Source organism: Palaemon carinicauda, chromosome 33, assembly GCF_036898095.1.
Source record: "Palaemon carinicauda isolate YSFRI2023 chromosome 33, ASM3689809v2, whole genome shotgun sequence".
NCBI classification, from domain to species: Eukaryota; Metazoa; Arthropoda; class Malacostraca; order Decapoda; family Palaemonidae; genus Palaemon; species Palaemon carinicauda.
The window spans coordinates 34,398,836-34,422,636 of record NC_090757.1 but is presented as its reverse complement, the minus strand read 5'-3'; the positions used below and the strand labels follow the sequence as shown (position 1 = coordinate 34,422,636).

The 23,801-nt window shown below is 43.5% G+C and overlaps 1 protein-coding gene across 6 annotated transcripts in view; it reads left to right on the top strand.

Annotated features, from left to right (window-relative positions):
* The window catches only part of LOC137626301 (uncharacterized), a 61,163-nt gene that overhangs the window by 5,874 nt on the left and 31,488 nt on the right, over positions 1-23,801 (top strand). For 3 of the 6 annotated variants that reach the window (XR_011040994.1, XR_011040995.1, XR_011040993.1), the window contains 4 exons: positions 4,707-4,843; positions 9,752-9,888; positions 13,494-13,588; positions 23,738-23,782. Coding sequence is in view for 3 of the 6 variants with exons in the window: in XM_068357372.1 (XP_068213473.1) it covers positions 4,707-4,843; positions 8,758-8,764 (144 nt within the window). In the remaining 3 variants the exon portion in view is untranslated. Of the gene's footprint in view, positions 1-4,706; positions 4,844-8,757; positions 8,853-9,751; positions 9,889-13,493; positions 13,589-23,737; positions 23,783-23,801 lie in introns of those variants that run through there. The other 3 variants (XM_068357373.1, XM_068357371.1, XM_068357372.1) reach the window with 2 other exon arrangements.

Sequence of the window (23,801 nt, the reverse complement as noted above, 5' to 3'; positions counted from 1 at the left end):
AGATAAATTAATATGTAATTAAAACCAATTTCTGAGGCTGGTTTTTCCTCCAAGTATTTTGTGTCTCCTGGATAGTGACTTCTGCATGTGGAAACCTGTTTATTTTCTAAAGCTAATTCTTTGGTGGTATTGGGGCAAACCACCCGTTCATGAGTTTTTGGACCCCTTTATATAAAGACAATTATGGGGGACCCCTGTGGGAAACCAGCCAAACATGGTTATTTAACACTTTTGAGATTTGCAAAAGGGTCCAGAACCTAACAAACCCACCTAACCTAACCTAGTACATTCATTATTTGTTCCGTAACTGGAATACAAACCACGCTATTTAATAGGGGTATTACTTTCGGCGTAGCTGAAATGACGAGCCATTAATTTTTAACGAGGGTTTACTACCCACACCGCTAGTTAGCGGGGTAGGGGTGGGTAGCTTGCTAACACCCCCCCCCCCCCCCCCTTTTCACACACCTGTGCTTAAGCTCACTTTGCTCTCGGCTCGGATGGTGGTCGGATGTGTCCGCTCTCATCCTCACTGTCATTTGGCAGCCATTTAATTGCTTTTGTCTTTTCTTTTTCGAGTTCTGTATATGTGAAGTTGGCCTCTGCGATCATGCGCACCTGCCCCGGGTTTCCCGACCGCCCCAGTGAAACATTCATGTCGGCGGTCGAGCCTGATCCTTACGCCCTTTGTCTTTCTTGTAGGGGCCAACGGTGTGATAACAACAAGAAGTGTAGGGAGTGGTCTATCTCCCAGTGGGAGAGGTTTTCGCGACGACGGAAGAAGAAGTCCAAACGGGATATTTCTCCTTCGAAGGTTGCTTCGAAAGGAGAAAAACCCAAGGCCTCTTCTTCCGTTGCCCAAAGCTCCTCCGAAGCTTCCACTCGGTCGGTCTCTTTCGAGAGACCGTCGAGCGATAGTGTAGACAGATGTATTGTTTACCAACCTCAGGACTCGAGAGATGACGTTGCTTCCCCTAGTGAAGCAGCTCCACCTCTCGCCCCGGGGGGAGGATATGTCACCAACCTCCCTTTTTCAGCTTTGGTCCTCCTTGGGGCTTACGGGTTCACCCTCCAAGGAGGTTTTGCTTAACTACATCCGATTGGATGCTGCTGTCAAGCAGTCGTTGTCACCGTCAGAGGTTTATCCTGTCTCTTGTCGACGTGGTGGTGTCAGAGGTATCCAATGCGGTATCACCCAAGACCTCTTCCACTCCAGACTCTACGGTAGCTGACGGCTTGGTTTCTCCCATTCCTGTTCAACCTACAAGGGAGAAACTAAGTCCATCGTCAGTCTCTCCGGCAAGTGTTTCTCCCCTCGGGGGAGTTCACTTACAGAGACTCCTCTTAGGAGGACTGCAGAAGGGCAGCTTGCTGATCCAACGGCCCCCAGAGGGCGCATTCGTCGGAAGACTTGCCTTCCTCTTTGCCATAGAGGCCTTCCTTCACCTGCGGTGAGGAGGCGGCTCTTTGGTTCAATATCTTCGATGCAGTCCACCGCAGAGGAGCCTCGAGACCAATCATCCATCACTGCTTCTGCATTGGGCCTTGGACCTTTCTACAGATTGTTCACGATCTCCTTCGGTGGAAGGTCGTCCTTTTAAAGGACACGTCGACCTTCCACCCGACAGACCTGCCAACTTGCCGTCGCCGTTTCTACATGAGCCTAACAAAGCTCCACCAAAGCACGCTGTTGCGCGCCAACTACATATACGCCAACGAGACCTGACAAACACTCTTTAGTAGCTCTTCAGGCCCAAGGACGTACGCACTATGTGCGCATACGCTCCAACACGTTCTCCTGCACGCCAGGTAAAGTTGTGTATCATCCACAAACAGTTTAAACTCCACTTCATACATTTGATAGATCTAAAGTATAGGCACAGAATAAGACTGGGCCTAGTACACATCCCTTGGGTACCCGTTTTTTTAATGGTTCTTATGATAAATAAGTTTCCAATTTGTAGACAGTAGTTTGTCAACCAAGTAATATTTTAGATACTCAAAGGCTTGATTTTCGATACCATTGGCCCTTAAATCATTGAGTAGCAGTTCGTGCACAACTATCGAAAGTAGTGCTAAGATGGTAGAAGAGAGACTAGCTATGGTAAGCAGCTCTTAAGTGAAGGATACTCCAAAATCTAACCATTGTTCTTTGATCTTGGGTGCCATAGCCTCTGAACCATGGTTTACCACTGTCTTGGTCTCAAACCCCAGTCCAGCAGATTACCAGGCAGAGACATTTCTAATATGTTACCAAAACCCTTTGGGATAGTACTAGGGAATTAGCCTGTTGAAAATGTCTCTGCCAGGCAATCTGCTGGACAGGTTTTCAATACCTGCTCAAGCACGATAGTTTCTTGTAGTGTCTGCAACCTCACCATCCTTGAGAGCTAAGGATGGGCGTTTTGGGGAACCTAAAGGTCTACCATTCCCTACCCCTCCCTGGTCCTAGCTTGGGTGAAGAGGGCATTTGGAGCTGATCGTATGTATATATGGTAATTCTCAGGAGCTTGTTAATGTCCATTGGTTCTGCCATTCATGGGTGGCCTTTAAACCCTAAAATCCAGACAAAAATCTTTTAAAGCAGTCTCAGATGAAAGTGTCAGGAATGACTGACTTTACCTTAATTTAAGGGTTGCTTATCTGGTCCTGTACAGCAGGGGAACCCTACTCTCTACAGGACCTCCAGAGTCGTATTATGATGTTCATTCGGGTCACAATTCACATTGTTCGCTTACTGTTTGATCATCTTTGTCAAAACAAGAGTATCATTGATTGTGGGTTGGTAACTCCATATTCGTGTTGGGGTGGGTGGTCTGGGAAAAGTAAAATACAAATGGTTTAAGGAAAATGAGGGATCTTTGCCCACACTGGAATGAGTGTTGTTGGCTTTTCAACTATTTTTTATTATTATTATTATTATTATTGTTACTTGCTAAACTACATCCCTAGTTGGGAAAGCAGAAGGCCATAAGCCCTAGGGCTCCAACAGAGATTATATCCTAGTGAGGAAAGGAAATAAGGAAACTTCAAGAAAAGTAATTGACAATTAATATAAAATATCTTAAGAACAGAAACATTAAAATAAATATTTCATATAAACTATAAAATCTTTAAGAAAAACAAGAGGAGAAATAAAATAGAATAGTGTACCCAAGTGCACCCTCAAGCAAGAGAACTCTACCCCAAGACAGTGAAAGACCATGGTAAAGAGGCTATGGCACTATCCAAGATCAGAGAACAATCGTTTGATTTTGTAGTGTCCTTCTCCTAGAAGAGCTCTGCTTGGTAGAGGTAGAATAGATTTTTTAGTTATGGTAAGCAACTCTTCTAGAAAAAGGACACTTCACTAGAAAGGCAACATCTCCCTCTCCATGCAACCATGTACTGGACTATATTAATCTTTTCCAGAAATGGATCCCCGATAGATTTACAAGAAATCCCTCGGAAGTAGTGTAAGCAAAAGTTGTGATTAACGTCCTGTGGTCGTATATTATAGGTATTTCCATACCAAATTTCAGGTCATATGATTTAAATACCAGGGCATAAGAGCAAAAAATGCAAATTTTTGGTCTATAAAAAGTCAAAAATCTAAAAATAATCATTAATTTTTTTGTTTAAAAATAAACAGATTGCAAAATTAACCATTTTGAAGAAACCTGTTCCAAAAATGTTGAGACTATCTATTGGTATTTATCTAGGGCACCTCGGTATCAAATTTCAATTAATTTGGTTGTAATACCAGGGCACAGGAGACCAAAATATAGTTTGTTGTCAGAAAATGGCAATAAAAACTAAAATTATTTTGGTATGTATCAAAAGAAAAAATTTAAACGCATCTGGGTATTTACCCACTCGACCTCTGTGCCAAATTTCAAGTCATTTGGCCCAGCAATGACTAAGATGAATTGATTGGAAGATTTGGCAGCAGGAGGCGAAGAAACATTCAGGAAGAAAAAAATTATATGTCCCTCACATGGAGTGGGGTATGAAAATCAAACCATTGTTCTTTAGTCTCGGGTAATGCCGTAGTCTCTGTACCATGGTTTTTCACTGTCTTGGGTTAGAGTTCTTGTGCACAACATTCTTTCCTTTATTTCCTTTCCTCACTGGGCTATTTTCCCTGTTGGAGTCCTTGGGCTTTTAGCATCGTGATTTCCCAACTAGGGTTGCATCTGGTATACAAGCTTTGAGAAAAATTATTTAATCTTACTGAATGGAACTTAATGTACGATGAGTAATTGGTCCTTAACCCTTTTACCCCCAAAGGACGTACTGGTACGTTTCACAAAACTCATCCCTTTACGCCCATGGACGTACCGGTACGTCCTTGCAGAAAACTGCTAGTTAGATTTTTTTTTTTTTTGCATACTGTATTTTTGATAATTTTTTGAGAAACTTCAGGCATTTTCCAAGAGAATGAGACCAACCTGACCTCTGTATGACGAAATTTAAGGCTGTTAGAGCAATTTAAAAGAAATATACTGCAAAATGTGCATGAAAAAAAAAATAACCCCTTGGTGGTTAAGGGTTGGAAATTTCCAAATAGCCTGGTGGTAAAAGGGTTAATTAATTACAAATTAAGACAAAAATGTCATATGAGGTCTGTGTGAAGAAATTTCTATTGTTTTCTTTATAAATTATGTAAATCACGTGGCAGTATACTGTATATGTAATATTTGGAATAATAATTTATTTACTTTCAGATCTATACACTATCAAGCTTTTGGAAGCGGAACGACTATGCTGAGCCTCCGCTGATGAGGAACTCCTCACTCCCTTTTCAGAGGAGAGGAGGAAGAAGCCAAAGCTTCTCCTACGTATTGGATCTTGACATAAAGTGGTGAGTTTATGACCTTCAGGCAGTAGTGGTGGTCCCCCAGGAAGACACAAAAGGCTTTCAAATAAAGATTAATCAGTATGTAATTAAAACCAATTTCTGAGGTTGGCTTTTCCTTCAAGTATTTTGCGTCTCCTGGATGGTGACTTCTGCATGTGGAAACCTGGCGGTGGTACATATTAAAGGATTCCGTCTCCTTTAATGTAACTGTAGCATGTGGTACCACGACTGATGAAGGTTTTACTTTATTTTAATATTTTTCATCACTTGATGTCCTTTGATATTTGATTAAGAACTGCTAGGTTGTTGTTTATTTTAATGCCCTGGTAAAGTGTAATAGATTACATAAAATATAATTATAAAGTCTACTTTAGTGAGGAAGGAATTAATTTTCAAAGCAATCTTAATATTAGTTCCAAACAATCATAGGCTGTTTATTTCAGTGTATTAGGTGAGTATTGAAGGTAAATAATTTTTCTCTTGGCATCGTGCGGGTCCAGTATCATAGCACTGCATGTTACAAGGGTCCTTTTGGATTTTCGCTGCTCCATACTTCCTTTCACAATTTCTCTCCTCTATCAGATGTCTTTAAACTTAATTGTATAACATCGGGGATTTCTTCCTAAGTTTGCACCTCTGCTCTGAAGGATCTCCCCATTTAGAGCTCTGGTCCTTATAGCTCAAATTCTGTATCACAAATCACAGCTTCTAAGCTACAATGGCAATAACATTTCCCTTCCAGTTTACTATAGAATTGATGTCTCGACTGCCATGTTGACGCATATCTCCATTTGTAGGAGGGTTTTGTCACCAGTGCTCCTCCTCCAGGGCACTGTAGGCATTGCTTAAGTCTTTGCATCATTCCATCGGCACCTTCCATATATCGTTCTACTTTACCTCAATTCCAGGTTCGTTTCTTCCGTCTATGCTGTCTAGTCTCTTATCCTTTACTGTTTATCATAGCTGCTCAGTTCTCATGCACTTGAAATGGGTTCACAGACCCCAGTATTGTCTTATATAGCCCAAATTCATAAATCATATCTGTCAGTATGATCGAAAGACTCATACCAGTCTTGATAATTTTGCATCTTATGTCTTTCCAAGTTCTGTCTTGATCAACGTCTGGGTTCACTTGGTTTCCTTTTGGTTGACTATTCAGTTGGTAATGTGAAATGTGTAGGGGTTATATACCTGGCAGTCTTTTGCGTGATAGCCCTCTACATGAAGATTTATCCAGTTTGTATTAAAGTCTCGTCGTTCGTTTTTTAAGGTGCCTGGTTTAAAATAGTTGGCAATAAGTTATTCACTTTTTTGCCTTTCAACTTTTAATCCATTCCATTTGATCCTCATAACCATCAAGCAGTGCCACTCTTAATGTAACATGACTGATATTTTGAATTTGATTGAAGTTTTTTTTTTCATTAAGCAGTACAGTATTTGGATGTTAAATGTTTCTCTGTCAAATCTCAATTGAAGGTACCCTTGGGAGCCTCATTCCTTTTGTAAGTAGGCAATGTCCAGATACATCACTCTTATAATGAACCTTTTCCCTTGTGACCTCAAAGACTTCCATCTTCTCTTGTCATGCTGTATTGTTATAGACACAAGCAACATTGTTTTCCTCATTAATTTGCATCCTTACATAGTGGTGGTTGTCTTATTTGTACCAACTCTTTTAGATGTTATGGTGCAATTTTTATACAAAATAATCCATTTTTGGTTAACCTTGAGCTAGAACTGTTTCTTTACTTACTTTTACTTTACTTTGATGGCTGCTTTTCCCGTCCCATACAGCAGAGGAACCCCACTCTCTACAGGACCTCCACTGTCGTTTACCTTGTTCGTTCAGAGTATTTAACATTTCGTATTGCATATTGTTCATTTACTGTTGAATCGTCACTGTCAAAAGACTCGTGAAATAAGAAAGTCTTCAGTTTCCTCTTGAAAGCCTTAATATCTTCAATCATTCGAATGTTTCGTGGAGCTTATTATATAGTCTCGGGGTCGCATATTTAAAGGCTCCGGAGTCTAAAGTAGACATATATCTAGGTTCCAACAGTTTGAAGCCAACTGTAATTATTCTCGTGTCGACACGATTTGTTGGCTGCACAATGTGTAACAATTCTCTTAAGTATTTTGGACACCCGGTTCTGGTTACTGCCATCCTTTTTAATTTGTTGGTTAATCTAGAACTAATGTTCAATTTTCCTTTCCTGTATCTCATTCGGCTGTTATTTTATATTGGTCCAACAGCGTTTCTTCTTTCTCACCCTCTATTTTAGTGAGTAAATTAAAGGTATCTATTAATTCCACAGCACAGTACAGTAATCTGTTGGCTATCTCAGCATTATTTTCCAAGTCCCTCTGTGAAAGCTGTAAAGTACATGTAGATATCAAAGATTTTTTTTTTTCCTTATAATTTTTCATATTTGTTTAAGCCTTTATAAAACCAATAGTCACCTTACAATAAAATAGTTGGTATATAGATTTACAGGTATTCATAAATCCAAGATGTACTGAGAAATCAATAGGTGAACCACAATATGGTGGCTGATTACTTTAAGTAAAATATCAGGTTTTCCAAACTTATAATACGGCGCTTACGAAGTCCAACAGAAGGATGAAGTACAGATGTCGATAGTGTCGGGCGTCGGTAGAGTGGCTCAGGTAAGGTAGCTAGGGCCTCTGTTACGGCCCTTCCCTTTGATGAAGGAATTATCTAAATGGAAGACAGCCTGTGACTAGTGGTTTTCACACGCCCCTGCTTTATACACGACGCCCACTGGGTGCTCGCGCGAGGGTAGTAACCTCTGCATTCCATACTTTTAACTTTCTCTGGTATATTTGGAAGTATTTATATCAGAAAAGTGTAAAGAAGGACCCTTTTCACCGGGCGTCACAGGTATCTCCCCAGAAATAGATTTTTCCTTTGTCAAAATTACTTAAACAATATAAACAGTAACGTTTTGGCCTATAATCTTCCAATCTTCCTCTCCTTGGTTTGACTGCTCCTCAGACAGCATGTAAGATAGGATGCCGAGTCATGGGCGTCTAGTATATCTTGAGGAATCGCCGTACCAACAAAATTTGAAATTTTCATCATCTTAAGAGAAATGGCATCAATAATCATCCAGAATCTAATAGAGTAATATATCTGATCCCTTAAATAGAAATATGTATGTCCAACCCCATGACACAGATCTTTTTTTATTCTGCTTTCTATCCCAATGGTTTCATTGGTTATTTTGGAAACTGCTGCATTCTTCAGGTATCAATCTTCTTTTAAATTGTCGGGGCAAATTCAATCTATTGGTCCTGCTATTTTACCCCTGGCTGAGCCTGAGTTAATAACTTCAGTTTTTTATTATTGTTATTTCTAGCTAAGCTACGACCCTAGTTAGGAAAGCAGGAGGCTATAAGCCCAAAAGGACAAATAGTCCAGTGATGAAAGGAAATAAGGAAACCTGGAATAGTCTGCCTGAGTGTATCGTCAAGCAAGACAACTCCAACCCAAGACAGCGTAGGAAGACCATGGTACTAAGGCTATGGCACTACCTGAGACTAGAGAACAATGGTTTGATTTTGGAGTGCCCTCCTTCTCTCGGATCTTCAATAATTGTCAAAGTTAATGGGCCAGATCATATAACAGGTTCTTTAAAATGTTTTCTGGTCCAATGGGTTTACAAAAGTTAGGCAGATATTGGTTGATATTGGTTTGTAAATAAAATAGGCAGAGATTGGTTTGTACTCTATGAAACATGCATTTAAAAAGTATACTTTGCTGTTCCATGTCTTCATTGTAATGTACAGACAACATGAAAAAGTTGTGTACTTAGATCAGTTATCGTAACAAGATCATGTTTTAATATTCTTGTGGTTTTCAAGAGAGAAATATTGACAATTTTTCTCATTTAAAGGTCGTGAAGATTGGCATTTTGGAAAAGATTCGAACTGAGAGATGAAAAAAAATACCTTGGGATCTGAAAGGACTGGTAGTCTAAATAACTGCATAGTGAGTATAATATTTAGATCTTTATAGCTAGCAATTCTCTCTCTCTCTCTCTCTCTCTCTCTCTCTCTCTCTCTCTCTCTCTCTCTCTCTCTCTCTCTCTCTCTCTCTGGAAGATTTGGCAGCAGGAGGCGAAGAAACATTCAGGAAAAAACAATATATGTCCCTCACATGGAGTGAGGTTTGAAAATCAAACCATTGTTCTTTAGTCTCTGGTAATGCCGTAGTCTCTGTACCATGGTTTTTCACTGTCTTGGGTTAGAGTTCTTGTGCACAACATTCTTTCCTTTATTTCCTTTCCTCACTGGGCTATTTTCCTTGTTGGAGTCCTTGGGCTTTTAGCATCGTGATTTCCCAACTAGGGTTGCATCTGGTATACAAGCTTTGAGATAAATTATTTAATCTTACTGAATGAAACTTGATGTACGATGAGTAATTGGTCCTTAACCCTTTTACCCCCAAAGGATGTACTGGTACGTTTCACAAAACTCATCCCTTTACGCCCATGGACGTACCGGTACGTCCTTGCAGAAAACTGCTAGTTAGATATTTTTTTTTTTTTTTGCATACTGTATTTTTGATAATTTTTTGAGAAACTTCAGGCATTTTCCAAGAGAATGAGACCAACCTGACCTCTCTATGACGAAATTTAAGGCTGTTAGAGCAATTTAAAAGAAATATACTGCAAAATGTGCTTGAAAAAAAAATAACCCCTGGGGGTTAAGGGTTGGAAATTTCCAAATAGCCTGGTGGTAAAAGGGTTAATTAATTACAAATTAAGACAAAAATGTCATATGAGGTCTGTGTGAAGAAATTTCTATTGTTTTCTTTATAAATTATGTAAATCACGTGGCAGTATACTGTATATGTAATATTTGGAATAATAATTTATTTACTTTCAGATCTATACACTATCAAGCTTTTGGAAGCGGAACGACTATGCTGAGCCTCCGCTGATGAGGAACTCCTCACTCCCTTTTCAGAGGAGAGGAGGAAGAAGCCAAAGCTTCTCCTACGTATTGGATCTTGACATAAAGTGGTGAGTTTATGACCTTCAGGCAGTAGTGGTGGTCCCCCAGGAAGACACAAAAGGCTTTCAAATAAAGATTAATCAGTATGTAATTAAAACCAATTTCTGAGGCTGGCTTTTCCTTAAAAGTATTTTGTGTCTCCTGGATGGTGACTTCTGCATGTGGAAACCTGGCGGTGGTACATATTAAAGGATTCCGTCTCCTTTAATGTAACTGTAGCATGTGGCACCACGACTGATGAAGGTTTTACTTTTTTTTAATAGTTTTCATCACTTGATGTCCTTTGTGATTTGATCAATCACTGCTAGGTGGTTGTACGTTTTAATGCCCTGGTAAAGTGTAATAGATTACATAAGATATAATTATAAGGTCTACTTTAGTGAGGAAGGAATTAATTTTCAAAGCAATCTTAATATTAGTTCCAAACAATCGTAGGCTGTTTATTTCAGTGTATTAGGTGAGTATTGAAGGTAAATAATTTTTCTCTTGGCATCGTGCAGGTCCAGTATCGTAGCACTGCATGTTACAAGGGTCCTTTTGGATTTTCGCTGCTCCATACTTCCTTTCACAATTTCTCTCCTCTATCAGATGTCTTTAAACTTAATTGTATAACATCGGGGATTTCTTCCTAAGTATGCACCTCTGCTCTGAAGGATCTCCCCATTTAGAGCTCTGGTCCTTATAGCTCAAATTCTGTATCACAAATCACAGCTTCTAAGCTACAATGGCAATAACATTTCCCTTCCAGTTTACTATAAAATTGATGTCTCGACTGCCATGTTGACGTATATTTCCATTTGTAGGAGGGTTTTGTCACCAGTGCTCCTCCTCCAGGGCACTGTAGGCATTGCTTAAGTCTTTGCAGCATTCCATCGGCACCTTCCATATATCGTTCTACTTTACCTCAATTCCAGGCTCCTTTCTTCCGTCTATGCTGTCTAGTCTCTTATCCTTTACTATTCTGTTCTGGAAATGGGTTCACAGACCCCAGTATTGTCTTATATAGCACAAATTCATAAATCATATCTCTCAGTGTGATCCAAAGAGACTTATAGTCTTGAAAATTTTGTATCTTATGTCTTTCCAAGTTCTGTCTTGATCAACTTCTTAATTCACTTGGTTTCCTTTTGGTTGACTATTCAGTTGGTAATGTGAAATGTTTAGGGGTTATATACCTGGCAGTCTTTTGTGTGATTGCCCTCTAAATGAAGATTTAGCCTGTTTGAATAAACTTCTCCTAGTTCAGTTTTGAAGGTGCTTGGTCCAAAATAGTTGGCAGTTATATTATTCATTTTTTTGCCTTTCAACTTTTAATTCTTTCCATTTGATCCTCATAACCATCGAGCAGTGCCACTCCTAATGTAACATGACTGATATTTTGAATTTATTTGAAGTTTTTCTTTTATTAAGCAATACATGTACAGTACAGTACTTGGGTGTTACATGTATTTTTCTGTCAACTCTCAATTGAAGGTATTCTCTTTTGAGCTTCATTCCTTTTGTAAGTAGGCAATGTCCAGATACATAACCCTTATAATGAACCTTTTCCCCTGTGACCTCAAAGACTTTCATCTTCTCTTGTCATGCTGTATTATAGACACAAGCAACATTGTTTTCATCATTAATTTGCATCCTTACATAGTGGTGGTTGTCTTATTTGTACCAACTCTTTTAGATGTTATGGTGCAATTTTTATACAAAATAATCTACTTTTGGTTGACCTTGAGCTAGAACTGTTTCTTTACTTTTACTTTACTTTGATGGCTGCTTTTCCCGTCCCATACAGCAGGGGAACCTCACTCTCTACAGGACCTCCACTGTCGTTTACCTTGTTCGTTCAGAGTATTTAACATTTCGTATTGCATATTGTTCATTTACTGTTGAATCGTCACTGTCAAAAGACTCATGAAATAAGAAAGTATTCAGTTTCCTCTTGAAAGCCTTAATGTCTTCAATCATTCGAATTTTTCGTGGAGCTTATTATATAATCTCGGGGTCGCATATTTAAAGGCTCTGGAGCCTAAAGTAGACATATATCTAGGTTCCAACAGTTTGAAGCCATCTGTAATTATTCTCGTGTCGACACGATTTGTTTGCTGCGCAATGTGTAACAATTCTCTTAAGTATTTTGGATGCCCGGTTCTGATTACTGCCATCTATTTTAATTTGTTTGTTAATCTAGAACTAATGTTCAATTTTCCTTTCCTGTATCTCCTTCGGCTGTTATTTTATATTGGTCTAACAGCGTTTTTTCTTTCTCATCCTCTATTTTAGTGAGTAAATTAAAGTTAAGGTACCTTTTAATTCCACAGCACAGTACAGTAATCTTTGGCTATCTCAGCATTATGTTCCAAGTCCCTCTTTGAAAGCTGTAAAGTACATGAAGATATCAAAGATTTTTTTTTTTTCCTTTTTTTATAATTTTTCATATTTGTTTAAGCCTTTATAAACCCAGTAGTCACTTTACAATAAAATAGTTGGTATATAAAGAGGAGTCTGTGATATAGATTTACAGGTATTCATAAATCCAAGATGTACTGAGAAATCAATAGGTGAACCACAATATGGTGGGTAATTACTTTAGAAATCTATCTGGTTTCTCTAAACTTGTATTTAAGGGTGATTACTTGAGCAGTATAAACAGTGATATTTTGGCCCATAATCTTCCTGTCCTTGGTTTGACTGCTCCTCAGACAGCATGCAAGATATGAAGATATGAAACTCAAGAGTCATGGCCGTCTAGTATGTCTTGAGGAATCGCCGTACCAACGAAATTTTCAATTTTCATCATCTTAAGAGAAATGGCATCAATAATCATCCAGAATCTAATACAGTAATATATCTGATCCCTTAAATAGAAATATGTCCAACCCCATGGCACAGATCTTTTTTAATTCTGCTTTCTATCCCAATGGTTTCATTGGTTATATTCTTTTGGAAACTGCTGCATTCTTCAGGTATCAATCTTCTGGTAAATCGTCTTTTGGGCAATTTCAACTTCTCTTGGTCCTGCCATTTTACCCCTGGCTGAGCCTGAGTTAATAACTGTTCAGTTTATTATTATTGTTATTTCTAGCTAAGCTACGACCCTAGTTAGGAAAGCAGGAGGCTATAAGCCCAAAAGGACAAATAGTCCAGTGATGAAAGGAAATAAGGAAACCTAGAATAGTCTGCCTGAGTGTATCGTCAAGCAAGACAACTCCAACCCAAGGCAGCGGAGGAAGACCATGGTACTGAGGCTATGGCACTACCTGAGACTAGAGAACAATGGTTTGATTTTGGAGTGCCCTCCTTCTCTCGGATCTTCAATAATTGTCAAAGTTAATGGGCCAGATCATATTACAGGTTCTTTAAAATGTTTTCTGGTCCAATGGGTTTACAAAAGTTTGGCAGATATTGGTTGATATTGGTTTGTAAATAAAATAGGGAGAGATTGGTTTGTACTCTATGAAACATGCATTTAAAAAGTATACTTTGCTGTTCCATGTCTTCATTGTAATGTACAGACAACATGAAAAAGTTGTGTACTTAGATCAGTTATCGTAACAAGATCATGTTTTAATATTCTTGTGGTTTTCAAGAGAGAAATATTGACAATTTTTCTCATTTACAGGTCGTGAAGATTGGCATTTTGGAAAAGGTTCGAACTGAGAGATGAAAAAAAATACCTTGGGATCTGAAAGGGCTGGTAGTCACAATAACTGCATAGTGAGTATAATATTTAGATCTTTATAGCTAGGAATTCTCTCTCTCTCTCTCTCTCTCTCTCTCTCTCTCTCTCTCTCTCTCTCTCTCTCTCTCTCTCTCTCTCTCTCTCTCTCTCTCTCTCTCTTTTTTTTTACCTTCATAAATACTTTTGTTTAAATTATAAAATACTTGTGCTTGTAAAAACGTGTGACAGAAACAGAAATCACGTGCAGAATTTTTTATTAATGCAACTAGTGCATCTATATAATAATGATCCATGAGAAATAAAACAAGGCACTGAGATTTTTTGAAATAAAATTGTTCCAACACGAAGTACTTACCTCGAACTACTTTCTTAGGAGTATCTGGGATCTCCTCCTATCCAACCAGAGTTTGGTGTAGTTTACCCTAAACCCATTTTCTATGAGGGGTAACCTCAGGCCGAGTGATACCCGGCCTGAGGCTAACTCCGGGTCAGAGAGCATGCCTGCTCAGGTCTCGTCCTCCAGTAAGTTCCCTGGTCGCATCGCGATATCATCACGCCGCTCTCCTTAATCTCAGTGTGACTTGTGTGTCCCACGCGGTACCCACGGGGTTCAATTGTGCTTTCTCTTTGTACTTTCCCTGTGCGCGCTAGTGTCTCGTAGTGCTGCTCCTTCATCATGGAGCATCCTCGCTGTTGTCCTGGGCCTATGGCCGGCAAATCGTGTGGAACGTTCCTCTCGAAACCCGAAGTTGACCCGCACTTCTTGTGTTCCTCGTGCAGGGGCAGCGTCTGTTCCCCTTCCGCCACGTGTCCGGAGTGAGTCGTAGAATGAGGTGCAGTGGGTGCGGTATAGCACCTAAAAGAAGAAGGCGACGAAGAAGTCGTCTAAGAAGCCCAGCGTCCCTTCCTCCCTTGCCTCGACGGGCACCTCGTCAGTCCAAGCTTCTCTTCCAACCTCCCCTACCCAGAGTAGGGGACAAGTTAAGACCGTTGCGGGGAAGAGGCCCGCGGCCCTTCCCCAAGAGTCTGACCTTCAAGACTGTGGGGTTTGGCGTCATTCCAGGAGAGTGAGGGGCCTGAGGGAGGGGCTGGAGTGTTTTCGGGAGACGGTGGCCTGGTGCCTGCAGGTCACGTCTCCTCTGATGACCCCATGTGGGGGAAAAATGTTGCTGATTCCTCTCCAGCCTCTTGGGCGTGTTTTTCAGGCGGTTCAGCAGCCGAGGCCGATGTCGAGAAGGAGCTTTCCCCGCCGTCGGACCCCACTGCGTGGGTTCCCCCTAAGACGCCCTTCAGGTCCCCGATGAGGATGGAGGAAGACTTCGGGACCTGGTCTCCCACGGGAGAGCCTCCACTCTCCCCCCCAGCGCCGTCAGCCGTCTTACCAGAGGTGTTTTTGCAGGCGTCGTCTTCCACGGAGCGTCACAGGAATCCTCCTACACCAACGAGGGAGGTGAGGCCTTCAAAGAGGGCTTATAAGTCGTCGGTCTCCTCAGTGTAGGTGCTTTCCTGCTCTTCGGAGGACGAGGCGCTGAGGAAGCTCAGGAGACAAAGGGAGAAGTCCCGCAGGAAGTTGTCGCGCTCTCACTCCCCCTCGAGGTTGCGCCACGAGAGTCGGTGCCCAAGATCCCCCAAGAGCAGTGAGTGGGTGATGGTTCACCGCGACAGGCTGCTGGAGCTAGCTGCGTTGCCGGGCCCTTCAAGTTGGCATCCGAGGACGAGCTCTCCGAATAGATACTCCTCCGGCAGTAGCGGCACCCGACGGAGGGACTCATCATGGCAGGTTCCAGTTGACAGGCGTAAGACCGCGAAGGTTCCGGCTCCATCCGCCCAGCGGAGAGAGTCGCCCCTTCGGTCTGACAGCCAAGTCCTGGCCTCCAAGGGCCAACTAGCTCGTCACAAGCGCAGCCCTCGGCTTTCCTCGACGAGCAGGCCCGCAGATTCGAGAACCTCCGGAAGAGATGTTGGACCCAGGACGGAGGCCCCCGTTTCGACGGCGATGCCCGTCCTTCGCCGTGAACCCCGCGAAAGCGTCTGTCCAGACTCCCCCACGTGCGAGGTCCTCCGTCGGAGTACCCCCGTCACATGTCAGCACCCCCATCGGAGGAGCTCGACGACCATGGAGAGGCGGTCAGCAGCGGAGGTATCGGCCTATCGTAGGGTGATAGGCCTCATCAGAAGTCGCCACAGGCTGGATGTACCGGAACCCTCCTCCGAAGATGCATGGCGTTCCAGCCTCAACAGAATAGTGGATGCCCCGGTCGAGCAGCGCCCCTCCTTGGCTCTTCCTTTGGCGAGGGACGTTAAGTTGGGAAGAGTCCACGTGGACAGGATCGTGGCCAACCACACCGAGGCGCCCAAGAGCCAGAGCGCCTCCAAGCTGCTCCAGGGCCTGAAGTCCCAGAGCAAGTTCTACCTCCCAGAGGGACAGCAAGCGGGCGCCTGTGCACTGGAGCCAGCACTCAACGTGTTGGGGCAGGGAGCCTCAGAAGAAAGGGCATCCACGGCTCCGATCTGCTTCTCTCCTTCGGAGGCGGTCATGATGGAGGAGATCTCGAAGGACCTAGTCAACGTCTCCTCCTGGCTGGACTGGTGGGCGTTCAGTTGTCCTACGACCTGACAGTACCGGAGACATAGACCTTACTCAAGGAACTTATCAGTTCGGGAGGTAAGGCCCTGAAATTCCTATCATAAGTCGCTAGCCCTGTCCGCCAACTGGGTCCTACGAAGGAGGGACACTGTTTTAAGCAAGGTGACTTGGAGGCTGCCGGACAGAGAGGCCAGATCTCTGAGGAACCTGACCCTGTGGGACAACACGATCTTTCCCCCGAAGGCAGCGGAGGAATCGATGGAGAGACTTCGGGGGCTGAAGGAACCGTTCGAGACCAGGCCCCACCCAGTCAGAAGGCAGACGTTCAGAAGGTCCTCCGTCGACGCGCCTCTTCCTCCTCGGCTCGCTCCTAACCAGCCTAGGAGAGACAACTCGACAACAACATGGTCCCTGTCGTCTCAGCCCTCCCGTTGGGGATCAGCCTCGACCCAAGCCGCCTATAGGCCGTCCTTCGCGTCGTCCAGAAGAGGGCGCTCAGGCCGCTCCTCAAGGAGAAGATAGGGAGGGAGGCCCCCTACTCCTGCCGAAGCCTCAGGTGGGGGGATGCCTCAAACGTTCTTGGCAAGCATGGGAAGAACACGGAGCAGACCCGTGGACCGTGACAGTTCTGAAGGAAGGGTACAGGTTGCCCTTCCTAGTGGACCCTCCACCTCAGATGCCAGACCAGCAGGCGGAGTGGCTAGCCCCCAAGGATCCCTTGAAACGGACAGCTCTGCAGGGAGAGGTCTCAGTGATGTTGGCAAAAGGGGCAATGGAACCTGTCCAGGACCCAGGTCCGGGGTTCTACAGCAGGCTGTTCCTGGTGGAGAAAGCGACAGGAGGATTGAGACCGGTCATAGACCTCTCAGCCCTCAACAAGTTCGTCTGCAAGACCGACTTCAAAATGGACACTCCAAAATCAGTCTTAGCGTCCTTGAGAGAAAGGGACTTCATGATGTCAGTAGATCTCAAGGATGCTTACTTCCAGATCCCAGTTCATCCCTCCAGCAGGAAGTACCTACGGGTAAAATGGGAGAACCAGACGTTGCAGTTCAAGACCCTCTGCTTCGGGCTGTCCACTGCCCCCCAAGTCTTCACAAGGGTCTTCACAACGGTCTCAGTCTGGGCACACGAACAGGGCATTCGCCTGATTCGTTACCTGGATGACTGGTTGCTACTTTCAGCCTCGGAGGAAGTACTGAAGGTGCAAGGCGCGATGTTGCTGCGGTTCTGCAACGTTCTGGGGGTCACCATCAACCTAAAGAAGTCCCAACTGATACCCTCCACCAGGACGACCTACCTCGGAATGGTTCTGGATTCCCGGTTAGTGAAAGCCTTCCCCTCCGCGGACAGGCTGGACAACTCAGACCAGGTCCTCCGCCCCTTCCTGACGGACCAACCCAGGAGAGCGAAGGACTGGCAGAGACTGATAGGCCACCTTGTGTCTTTGGAGAAACTGGTCCCCCAGGGCAGGCTAAAGCTCAGGGAGGTCCAATGGAACCTAAAGGAAAGCTGGAACCAAACGGATTCTCTCCACAGAGTGGTCCCGGTGTTCCCGAACACGAAACGGGTCCTGGAATGGTGGAGCTGCAGGACGAACACCCTCAAAGGGATGCCCTTTGCAGCCGACCCTCCGGAGATGCTTCTGTTCACGGACGCATCGAAGGAGGGGTGGGGTGCCCATCTCATAGGGAAATCAGCAAGAGGGAACTGGACAGCCCTAGAGATGACCCAGCACATAAACGTACTAGAGATGAGGGCAGTACAAAGAGTGTGCCAGGAGTTTGTACACCTACTCCGTGGAAACACCGTGGCGTTGATGTGCGACAACGCCACGGTAGTGGCTTACATAAAGAATCAGGGAGGCCTAAGGTCGAAGGAGCTGTGCGTCCTCACGTTACAACTTCAGGAATGGGCCGAAGTGGAGCAGATAAGAATCTCAGCGAGGTTCATTTCAGGGAAAAGGAACGTCCTCGCCGACGGCCTCGGCAGGATGGGGCAAGTGGTAGGGTCCGAATGGTCTCTACACCCGTCAGTACCCATGTCCCAGACCCAAAAACGGCGTTAAAGGACGCCTTCCAACATCCTTGGGACAATCTCGACGTGTATGCTTTTCCCCCCTTGGGATGCTCAGGCAGGTCCTCAACAGGGTAAGAAGGACGGACAACCTATGGATGACTTTGGCCGGAGAGAGAATGGTTCGTGGACTAAGGGAGTTAGCACAACAGCCGCCGTGGCCCCTTCCGGACAGGCCAGACCTTCTCCGGCAACCACATTTCCAAAGATTCCACGAAAATCCTCGGTCCCTCCGCCTTCACGCATGGAGGTTATCGAGCGCCTCCTGAGGAGGGAAGGCTATTCATCGAGTACAGCAACGAGGATGTCGGGCTACCTGAGACGGTCATCGACAGCTGTATACCAGGCTAAGTGGGCCACCTTTACCAAATGGTGCGCCGCTACGGACATCAGGCCCCTGAAGGCCTCCATCCCGCAAGTAGCGGACTTCCTAGTTTACCTCAGGGACGTGGTCAATATGTCCATCCCAGCCATCAAGGGAGTTCGCGCTGCTCTGGGCCAAGTTTTTCTCCTTGTAGGCATAGACCTGGGTAACTCCAGACATATCTCACTACTCATTAAGAGCTTTGAGCAATCATGCCCCCCGCAAGCTGTGAAGGTGCCACAATGGGACGTGGCAAGGGTCCTGAAAATGTTATCCGAACCTCCGTTCGAGCCCCTGAAAGACATTGTGGACAAGGATCTCCCTCTCAAGACGGTTTTCTTGCTGGCGTTAGCATCAGCTAAACGGGTAGGCGAGATTCATGGTCTGTCCTACGAAGTGGCTCACTCGAAAGGTTGGCGAGAAGTCACGTTCAAGTTCATCCCTTCCTTCGTAGCTAAGACCCAGAACCCTGCCGTGTGGCACCCCAGATTGAAGGTTTCTCAATTCTGGCAATCCCCCAGTCGGACGACGTGAAGGATTTGCGCCTATGCCCTGTCAGGGCAGTGAGGAAATACTTGGAAAGGACAGCAAGACTCCGGCCCGGGATCAAAAGTCTCTTTGTTTCCACAGGCCTCGTGAAGAAGCCAGTCTCGAAGAATACCATCTCCTGGTTGCGGCAGGTCATCATCAGTGCCTACTGTAAGGCAGGAATCCCCCTGCCGGGGAAACCCAAGCCCCATGACATTAGGGGCCTGAGTACTACATTGGCCTTCGAGAAGAATATGGCAGTGGGTCAGATCCTAAGGGCAGGCACCTGGGCCAACCAGTCTACCTTCACGGCTCACTATTTGAAGGATTATTCAAGAAAATCCCTGGACGGGTTCTCGATAGGTATCGTCATTTCCGCGCTCCAAACGGTTTAAAGGCATAGCCTCAGTGATAACCGCGGGTAACAAGCACAAGAGACACAGGTTCGTTCCTTAAACCCCCTTGTACCTTCTTTCCCTTTTTCCGCTTCAAGTGGGCTCTGTGAGGGCCCTGAGCCAGTGACGAGTACCTCAACAAGAGGAAGACATGTCCCCTAGGATTTCTTGCACAGGTGTGTTTCTTAGACACTAAGATGGGTTTTTGTGTAGTATCCTCTCGATCAATTTTCTATGGCCTTTTCACGACCTAGCCTCCTTCCTAGGTCTCTGGATTTTCCAAAGCATGGTCTCAAGAACTTTTAGGGCCACGCCCACCTCCTAAAGTATAAGTCATCTAAGATAGTAGTTTGAGGTTAGTACTTAGTGTTGGAACAAATCACAAATTTTAGGTAATTTGTATTTTTCCTAACAGTACTTAACCTCTAACTGCTTTCGGGTAATGGCCCACCCTGCCTTCCCCGAGTGTCCCCTGATGTCCTTAGAGAACTTAGCTGTCAAGAACTTACTGGAGGTTGAGACCTGAGCAGGCATGCTCTCTGACCCGGGGTTAGCCTCAGGGCGCGTATCGCTCCGCCTGAGGTTACCCCTCATAGAAAATGGGTTTAGGGTAAACTATACAAAACTCTGGTCGGATGGGAGGAGATCCCAGATACTCCTAAGAAAGTAGTTCGAGGTAAGTACTGTTAGGAAAAATACAAATTACCTAAAATTTGTGATATAAAAATGTTTCTTAATATAAAAAAAATGTATAATTAGGCTATAATTTACCATTGTTGAAAAGGGAAATTATTCATAAAAGACTATTTGACATGAAATATAGTATTAACCTCTTCCATCCGTGCCTCTGCCCTCCACTTCTCTCCCTTCCTTTGTTTCTCCGATTCCTCCATTCCTAATAGTCCCTTTCCCAACCTTCATCCCTCATTTCAATCTCTCCATTCCTTACCCCACCTTCATCCCTCATTTCAATCTCTCCATTCCTTACCCCACCTTCATACCTCATTTCAATCTCTCCATTCCTTACCCCACCTTCATACCTCATTTCAATCTCTCCATTCCTTACCCCCTTGTCTCCTTTCCTTCACCCCTTCTTTCGCTCCCTCCATTCCTCCTCCTCCTCGTCCCTTCGTCCGTAGTGAAGTGGTTAAAGTCAGTGAGATCCTTGACTCTGTATTGTTTTGGTCAGCTCTTCTAATCTGGGTGATTTTGATGATAGGCTGCATCTTAGGTCATCCTTTGGTTGCAAACGGTTTCTGTATTTTGTCTTTATGACTGTGAGGGCTGAAAATCCTGCCTCACACAGGAAAGTTATAGCAAAGGGAATTAGGGGCTTCACCTCCAAGATTGGGCTTTTCTTTGTGAACTTTGATCCAAAGTAAGCTCCGTGATTCCTTTTGCCTTTTTGAAATTGTAATGAAGTGTTGCGTCATTCTGGATCTCGATAAGCTCCTCCTGTAGCTTGCTGATGTTCGCGATTTCATCAGCTTCAATGTTGAAGGGGGTTTCTTACTCAACTCTAGTTGAGCATATTTTCTGGAATGTAATGATCAAACTCTCTAATTAGCTTATATATATATCCCTCAATAATGCCTTGGACTTGGATAGAGAAACTCTTTCATCCTCCAGAAGTAGGTTAAAAGATGGAAATGATGCAGTCTTTCCAGATTTTATTTTATTCATCCACAACTTCAGTTTTCCTTTGAATGCTAATAGCTTCTCAGAAAGCCCAACCAATGTCTGATCACGACCTTGCATTGAAAGCACTAAATCTAGCGCCAAAAGCGCTCAGTTGCCAACTCTGGACACTGACACATCAGCTCCTGACTTCCTCCACCTCCCCCTTCCCCTCCTCCTTCCCTCCACCAACGGTTAGATTTAAAAGGCAAGAGGAGATGTTGGTAGTTTTTTCACCTCAATCAAATCATCTGTCTCAATGTTTTGCTTAACATTAGATAATAATGACTTAAGACTTCTACATTCAGGATTAATACTTTGATAATATTTTGAATAGGAATACTGGGAAAATAGAAAGTCCACAAATCCTTGGTGACCCATTTAAATGGCTTGGCGACCCAAATTTGGGTCGCGACCCAGGGGTTAAGAACCACTGCCTTAGACATTTCATCTCAAACACATTCAATTTCTGTCTCTCCGTCACTTTCATTCCCCACAACTCTGATCCATACATCACAATTGGGACAATCACTTTCTCATACAGAACTCTTTACATTCATGCCCAACCCTCTATTTTTTACTACAGGTACTCCCTTAACTGCCCCCAACACTTTGCATCCTTCATTCACTCCCTGATATACATCTGCTTCCACTCCCATTTGCTGCAACAACAGACCCCAAGTATTTAAACTGATCCACCTCCTCAAGTAACTCTCCATTCAACATGACATTCAACCTTGCACCACCTTCCCTTCTCGTACATCTCATAACCTTACTCTTACCCACATTAACACTCAACTTCCTTCTCTCACACACCATTCCAAATTCTGTCACTAATCGGCCAAGCTTCTCTTCCGCGTCTGCAACCAGTACAGTATCATCCGCAAACAACAACTGATTTACCTCCCATTCATGGTCATTCTCGTCTACCAGTTTCAATCCTCTTCCAAGCACTCGAGCATTCACCTCTCTCACCACTCCAACATACAGGTTAAACAACCAAGGCGACATCACACATCCCTGTCTCGGTCCCACTCTCACCGGAAACCAATCGCACACCTCATTTCCTATGCTAACACATGCTTTACTACCTTTGTAGAAACTTTTCACTGCTTGCAACAACCTTCCGCCAACTCCATATAACATCACATTCCACACTGCTTCCCTATCAACTCTATCATACGCTTTCTCCAGATCCATAAACGCAACATACACCTCGTTACCTTTTGCTAAATATTTCTCGCATATCTGCCTAACTGTAAAAATCTGATTCATACAACCCCTACCTCTTCTAAAACCACCCTGTACTTCTAAGAATGCATTCTCTGTTTTATCCTTAATCGTATCAATCGGTACTCTACCATACACTTTTCCCACCACACTCAATAAACTAATACCCCTTGAATTACAACACTCATGCACATCTCCCTTACCCTTATATAGTGATACAATACACCCACAAACCCAATCTACTAGTACCATTGACAACACAAAACACACATTAAACAATCTCACCAACCATTCAAGTACAGTCACACCCCTTTCCTTCAACATCTCAGCTCACACCATCCATACCAGATGCTTTTGCTACTCTCGTTTCATCTAGTGCTCTCCTCGCTTGATGATCTTGTAATCTCTTTCTCATTCTCATATCCCATCACCGGCACCTCAACACCTACAACAGCAATTATATCTGCCTCCCTATTTAACTACTGCACTGTAATTGTTCAGTGGATACTTTCCTCTTGGTAAGGGTAGAAGAGAGACTTTTGCTATGCTAAGCAGCTCTTCTAGGTGAAGGACACTCCAAAATCAAACCATTGTTCTCTAGTCTTAGATAGTGCCATAGCCTCTGTACCATGGTCTTCCACTGTCTCTTGGGTTAGAGTTCTCTTGCTTGAGGGTACACTCGGGCACACTATTCTAATTTCTCCATGTTGTTTTGTTAAAGTTTTTATAGTTTATATAGGAAATATTTGTGAACCTAAAGTGACATTCTACATGGCTATAATACTTCCGTACTCTTAACCTCTACTTTTTATTGATCTGAAATAAGTAGTCTGAAGTTTAGTGATGAAGTTCATAGTCCTGTATAAATCATGTTTTTGTCTCGGCATCCCATATTGTTGATTTTGGCAGTTTCTCAATGCAAGTCTTTTCTGCGGGATAACTCAAGTACCCACCTAGTATTCCAGTTTGTATCTTGGTAATAGACATGCATCAACTTAGTCATTCGTAAACTTCCGTTACTCTTTGGATCACTTTCTATCTGACTAAGTCGTTTTTTATTACTGCTGTAAAGGATTAGTGGAATTTTAAGATGTACATTAGAAAGTATAGAAATAATATATTGTACAGTTATTGAATTGGCTTTGTACTTACCTTTGTATTCTCTTTACAGTACAATAGAAAGTATAGAAATAATATATTGTACAGTTATTGAATTGGCTTTGTACTTACCTTTGTATTCTCTTTACAGTACATTAGAAAGTATAGAAATAATATATTGTACAGTTATTGAATTGGCTTTGTACTTACCTTTGTATTCACTTTACAGGCTGATAGATTAAGGTGTCGAAACAAAGTATGAACGTTATCCATGGTGAGTGTTCCGCTTTTAT